General features: G+C 54.1%; 2 protein-coding genes across 2 annotated transcripts; one reads left to right on the top strand and one right to left on the bottom strand.

The window, feature by feature from the left end:
• Positions 1-242: 242 nt before the first annotated feature.
• CHGG_03441 (uncharacterized protein) lies at positions 243-499 on the bottom strand (the record flags this gene model as incomplete). The annotated part of the gene is made up of 2 exons (XM_001229956.1): positions 243-391; positions 445-499. 2 exons carry the CDS (start codon positions 497-499, stop codon positions 243-245), a joined length of 204 nt encoding a protein of 67 aa, XP_001229957.1.
• Positions 500-991: 492 nt separating this feature from the next.
• CHGG_03440 (uncharacterized protein) lies at positions 992-5361 on the top strand (the record flags this gene model as incomplete). Its single annotated transcript, XM_001229955.1, has 8 exons — positions 992-1238; positions 1934-2346; positions 2424-2984; positions 3098-3107; positions 3344-3680; positions 4087-4666; positions 4737-4882; positions 5067-5361. 8 exons carry the CDS (start codon positions 992-994, stop codon positions 5359-5361), a joined length of 2589 nt encoding a protein of 862 aa, XP_001229956.1.
• Positions 5362-6836: the final 1475 nt, after the last annotated feature.

The raw sequence follows: 6836 nt of genomic DNA, 5'->3' as shown, positions 1-6836 counted from the left end.
TGCTGCAGAGACTGTGGGGGTTGAGGTTGGGAGGGTTCTGAAAATATTATTCTCGTAGGTTTCCACCAACAGCTCGCTTGTCGGAATACCCTGGTATTTTTTGGGAAGTCTTTGGGTCTGGGTCTCGTAGGATGTATTTTGTTTACCTCGGGGCTCGTTTATTCGAGCCCTGGCGCTTCTCACGCTTTAAATGATGCTGTCAACACAAATGCGAATGATTTCCAATAAGGAGATCACGGTAATCAGCACACCGGCAACGAAAGCCACGCGGAAACAATAGTCCCAGAGGTATGCATAGCGCTCGACATAAATCTCAAAGTACCTATCAAAGGACGGGTGTTGGGCAATCTCTGCGAACGCGGCAGCGATGCTTGGGTGTTCCAACGCAAGTCTACAAACAGCCATGAAACAGGCGAAAATGCCGAAGCCGAAGCAACACCCTACTGAGGCCACCAAGAACACATCCTTTGAGCATGCTGAGAACTGCGTTCACGGCCATGTTTTCTGGATGGGTGGTGTGGCGGAACGATGAAGATGGTGCTATAGGTATGTTCAATGAGAGACTTCGAGTGATGATGATGGACACTGAGAACGACAAGGATGACAGGATGAGCAGAGTGGCGCATCTTTTATACAAGCCTTAAGCTACCCACAGCCGACTACATTTTCTTTATGATATTGTTTTGAGCCTAACAATACAGCTGATCTGGAATCCTTTGTTTCGGCATGCTTGGTTGCTCCGCGGACAATGATAGGTAGGTACTAGCTAGGCAACAATGACTTTGAAGAGCCTATCTGACCAAGAACAGCTTGAAATAGATGATGGACTCCCAGAATCTAATTCCACAAAACCCTATTATTACAAGTCCTCCCCGCCATGCTTACCTTGTGGCGCATATCTTCTGCATGATCACCGTAGCTATCTACGACCCTGACATTGACTGGATGCAACGGAGATCACCGATGACGGCAGGAGAAGCGTAAAGTCATGATGATCCCAACCAAGGCCGGTATTCCGGCCATTATAATCCTGTTGTTAACACAGGTGGCAGTGACGGCGCCGATAGCAGTCGACCAAACTCATTCCTCACAGAGCGCCACGGCTGTCACTGCAACCAAGCGCGACACACCGGCCGCCACGCCGGAAGTGATAGCCACCGCATCCGTAGTCGGAGGGATCCTCTGCCTCATGTTTTGCTTTTACTGCTACGGCCAGTGGAAGCAGAGGCGCAACGAGCGTAAGAGGCAGGGTAAAGACAACGCGTTCGAGATGGCAGTGCGCATAGGAGTTGAAAGACGCAAGCTGGCTGCAGCAAAGAATGGCGTGGTTGAGGATGGTAGGGCTGTGTAAAGTTTAGGTCCGTAGAGGAGGGTGAGGGAGCGAACAATATAACCGGTATATAAAAGAATGTGTTTTCTGTTCATTCGCGTTAGTTACCATTGATGCTTGGTAAGGCATTTAATGTTCACTGCTCGGGAACCGTTCCAGATGATGGATGTGCTTGTCTTTACCTGCCAGGCTAAGGATAGTAGTGGTGGTGATGACGCCGCCACAGTAGCCAAGCACCAGGCTTCATTTCCTGAAGACATATATATGAGAGTCAGGAGCCGCCTGATCCGAGTGGTCTGGGCGTTTCCCGTCCAACGTTGGTTCCACGCTACAATCAGCATCGCGACCCTCGATCTTATTTATACGACCCCCTGTGCATGAGACAAGCAATAACAGCTCTTGGCAAGGCTTTCATCGTTTTCCGTGTTTCCCCCCTCTTTCATTTGACAAACATCTCAACCGCCGGAGGTCTCAGAACCTTAATCAGACCTCACCATGTTGACTCGCGAACTAGCAGATGACTGCGAGAAACCTCCTTGTCCTTACGCGAGTCGAGTATTAGAGTTTGCTGTGACGAGTCCACAACCCTCCCCCTCTTTCGAGTAGCGAGTAGCTACCGCGAGCAATCCAGGACCCCAGCCATAGCAGAGGCGCTAGAGACAGAGAACGACGTCAACATTGCGAAGATTGCCTGGCTCAGCAGGAAGGATACAAGCAAGGCCTACGGCTCGATGGTTGTCTACGTGACGAAGGGCAGCGAAGCAAGGCGACTTCTAGACGGGCGTTACTTCCATCTCGCCGGAGAATCCGCTTACACGACCGTTTTCGCGCCCCGGGAAGGCCCAATCCAGTGCTACAGATGCCAGGAGATCGGCCATAAGGCCTTCGCCTGCAAAAAGCCGCAAAGATGCGGAAGGTGTGCGGAACAGGGTCACCACCACAAGACGTGTCAGTCCGTGGTCCTGAAGTGCGTGCTATGCAGAGGACCACACGAGTCATTTAGCAAGAACTGTCGGGTACGCATGGTTGAACAATGGGGCCCAAGACGCTTAAGATCCTTCAGCTCAACGTCCGCAAACGGAGAGAAGTGCAGCAGAGTCTGCTAAACGACGAGGGACTCAAGGACTTCGCAGTGCTGGCCATCTCCGAACCATATGCCAGGCTGATCGAAGGCTCGGTGACGACGGTCCCAATGAGTCATCACAACTGGACGAAGCTTATACCAACGACAAGACGAGAAACCACGTGGCCAATTCGGAGCATGCTATGGGTACGAAGCGATATAGAGGTCGAGCAAATTCCAGTGCCGTCGGCAGACCTCACCGCAGCACGCATTCGGCTCCCAGATCGGGCAGTGCTGATGGTGTCAGTGTATGTGGAGGGTGGTAGTGACGAAGCACTGGAAGATGCAATGAGGGAAATTGACCGACTGATTAGGAGGTTTCGAAACGGAACAGGGACGAGAACGGATATCATCCTGGCGGGCGATTTCAACCGCCACGACCAGCTTTGGGGAGGGGACGATGTCTCACCACGGAGACAAGGCGAGGGAGACCGCATCATCAACCTCATGGACGAACACTCCCTCTGCAGCCTCCTCCCAAGAGGCACGAAGACGTGGCAGTCAGGCGACATTGAGAGCACAATCGACCTGGTACTGGCTCTCTGCAGAACTAGCAGACCAACTACTCAGATGCACGATTCACCCCTGCGACCATGGCTCACACCACAGAGCAATCGAGACAGCTTTTGACACCACGGTGGTAGGACCGTCCCAGTGAGACGAGGTTCCTCTTCAAGAACGCGCTCCTGGGCGGAAATTAGGACTAGGGTGGCAGCAAACCTCGAACGCATCCCCTGGGACGGCAATGTCCAGCAGCAGACGGACAGGCTCATGGCAGCGGTAACCGAGGCGGTCTACGGCCTGACACCTAAAGCCAAGCCCTCACCATACGCCAAGCGGTGGTGGACAACAGACCTGACACGGCTTCGCCAGACATACACGTTTTGGAGAAACCAGGCGAGATCTCGACGTAGGATTGGGCAAACAGCACCAGAGCTCGAACAACGAGCCAGGATGGCAGCCAAAGAGTACCACGACGCCATCCGCAGACAGAAGAGTTCGCATTGGAACGACTTCCTGGCCGATGACGCTAACATCTGGCAAGCAACGAAGTATCTTGCAAACCGGCAGCGGCACGATGGGCGATAAGATACCCCTGCTCGTCCGACCCGATGGCTCCATCACGGAGGGTAAAGCAGAACAAGCGCAGGAGTTACTCCACCGCCTTCTTCCCACCTTTGCCAGCGAGAATCGAAGACGAGGGCCAACGACCTCAACGGGCGCCCGGTACACATGCCCAGACCTAACAATGGAGGAAGATAGAACAAAAGGTCCTGTCCCGCTAAGCCCATGGGAAGGCGCCCCGGGGGAAGACGAGTCTACCGAGCAATGAGTATGGAAGACAGCTCTTGGCCAGTGGTTCAAAGACAGGGTGCTCCATTTTATTTCCGGGACGTCCGCTTTGGAGAACGGCGAACCATCCCCAGGCCAGTGTGAGGGAATGCCCAAGGATCATTCCCCATTTGAAAGAAGCCCAGGAGAAAGAGCGAATACACTCTAGCCAAGTCCTGGAGACCCATCTCGCTGCTCTCCACGCTAGGTAAGATACTGGAGAGCAGTCATTGCGGAGCGTTTATCCCATGCTGTGAGAGACCTGCGGACCTTTCTACCCCGCCAACCACTTCGGAGCCAGGGAAGGAGACGCTCGACCGAACAGGCTCTCCTTCTGCTTCAGGAACACATCTACAAAGCATGGAGAGCTAGGAAAAGTGCTCAGCCTGATCAGCTTCGATGTCAAGGGCGCATACAATGGGGTCTTCAAAGACAGGCTTCTCCAGAGGCTCAAGGCAAGAGGGATACCTGAATCCCTGGTCAAGTGGATCGACGCCTTCTGCTCCAAGCGCACAGCGACCATTGCCGTAAACGGGTTCACATCTGGACGGCAAGAGCTGCCCCAAGCGGGTCTTCCGCAAGGATCGCCGCTGTCTCCAGTGTTATTCCTCTTCTTCAACGCCGACCTAGTGCAGCACAAGATTGACGCGAACGGAGGCGCAATTGCCTTCGTGGACGACTACACTGCCTGGGTAACGGGCCCGTCAGCGGAGTCGAACCGCACTGGAATCCAAGGCTTGGATTCCAAGCTATCATCGACAAAGCCCTTGACTGGGAGAAACGGAGCGGTGCGCAGTTTGAAGGCGAAAAGACCAGCCATCATACACTTCACGAGGAACATGGAGCGATTTTCAGAACAAACGTTCTCGGTCAAAGGCGAAGTGCGTCAAACCGAAGGAAAGTGCGAAAATCCTAGGTGTCGTGATGGATCGCGAACTCCGCTACAAGCAGCACATTGCTAGGACGGCAGCTAAGGGCCTCGCAGCCGCTCTGGCCCTGAAGAGGCTGAAGATGCTTTCCCCGCGGACAGCGAGACAGCTATTTGTTGCGACAGTAGCCCCGGTCATGGACTACGCTGCCAATGTCTGGATGCATGCGTGCGGGGAAAAAGCACTGAGCTGAGCTGAACAGGGCGCAGAAGATCGGGGCCCTGGCCATCACGGGAGCCTTTCGAACCGCGGCAACAGCCGTGGTGGAAGCTGAAGCGAGCATCTACCCCGTACGAGAACGACACGTCCAGGCGGCAGCCAGTCTGTGGATCAACATCCACACGCTGCCCAGAACGCATCCCCTTGCCATGAAGAAAGTCCGGACCACCGTACGATTCGTATCTCCGCTGCAGAAAATTGCCCGCGTGGCTGAAGGAGTACGAGTTGACCGGATGGAGACAATCCAGGAATACGCCGTCCCGCCCTGGGTACCTCGCCTACGACCGACGCTCGAAGCCGATCGAGGGAAGGCGGCCGAGATGGTCAACAAAATCTCGGGAATCGTGATCGCAACCAGCTCATCCGTAAAGAAGGGCATTGTTGGCATGGGCGGCCTTGCACGGGATACTCTCTTCAACCAGAACTAGCGAGACTGTGACAAACTATGCTGTTGTTCTTGGGACAAGGGAAGAGCAGAACCCATATACAGCAGAGCTAGCAGCCATCGCAATGGCCCTGGAGAAGTTACCGGCTAGCATCTGCCACAGCCACATCACCGTGATCACGAGGAACCAGTCAGCGCTGGCAGCAGTTGGACAGCCGCGGCAGCAATCCGGCCAAAGCATCATACGGCAAATCTACGACTTGGCCAGGCTGCACCGACAAAGAGGAAACTCAGTCAACTTTCTGTGGATACCAGCGGAGATTGACTTCGCGCTAGGGTCAGATGCCAAGGCAGCAGCCCAGAGAGCGTCGAAGCAAGGACGCACACCCGACTCCCAAATGCCCCAGGCCAAGTCTACCGCGATGAGGCTGGCAATGGAAAGACAACGGACGACAAGAGTTCTACCTGTAAGCGTGGGCAAGTTCTCAAAGGCCATGGACGCAGCACTACCAGGCAAGCACACGCGCGATCTCTATGACAAGCTGAAGCGAAGGGAGGCCTGCGTATTGGCGCAGCTCCGAACCGGAATGGCGAGACTGAACGGTTTTTTGAGCAGGATTGGGGCGGTCGAGTCAGACCTTTGTGCCTGTGGACAAGCGAGGGAATCAGTGGAACACTTTCTTTTCCGATGCGTGAGATGGACAGCTCTGAGGGAAGACATGCTGCAATGCACAGTGGCAAGACGAGGAAGCCTCTCGTTCTATCTGGGAGGGAAAGCGCCATCAGATACAAGGCATTGGTCACCAGATATGAAGGCAGTCCGGGCGACGATCAAATACGCAATGGCAACAGGAAGGCTGGAGCTGAATGAAGAGGAGAGTCTAAACCAGTCACAGTAGAAGAAGCCGACACTCAACACCACGAGCCTCAACCACGAGCCTTAACCAGCAGGTCCCGCTTTAGCTGCTGAAGATAGGACGCTGAACACTTGGAGAAAGTAGCCTCCAAGCTGATCTGCTAACAACAACCAAGGCAAGAGGTAAATGGTGCAGCGAGAAAGAGGGAAGAAGTAGGGGGCTTGTACGAGTTAAACGCAAAACGATCTGATCCGGATGTAGCTAGCGTGCTAAGGCCCTATAGGCCCAGTGCCTCCGGGCGAAATAAATTCCATCCATCCATCCTTTGCGAGTTCGGTTTTTTTTTGGCCAGAGGGTGGTGCCTGGGCACCTGCCCGCAAAATTTACAAGCGGTGTTGCCGCGCCAAGACGGACAAGGCGTTTGCACCACACAGCAGCATTCCACGTTTTCAGCCCTAAAAGTTATCCTGTATTGCCAAGTTCCAGCGGCTGTTACCCGCCGCCAATCCCATCCCCATCAACACATCCCACGTCATCAAGCCTCCGTACTCACAGGCACAGGGGCTGGAAACATAATCTGTGGATTTCTTCTTGGGCCAAGCTCTCCTAATTATGTAGTAGTGCATCCAAGATTCACAAATCTTCGAATCAACTGCAACAG

This window comes from Chaetomium globosum, genomic scaffold, assembly GCF_000143365.1.
Source record: "Chaetomium globosum CBS 148.51 scaffold_2 genomic scaffold, whole genome shotgun sequence".
Taxonomy (NCBI): domain Eukaryota; kingdom Fungi; phylum Ascomycota; class Sordariomycetes; order Sordariales; family Chaetomiaceae; genus Chaetomium; species Chaetomium globosum.
The sequence above is the reverse complement of the archived record's forward strand: the minus strand, read 5'-3'. Positions and strand labels throughout refer to the sequence as shown.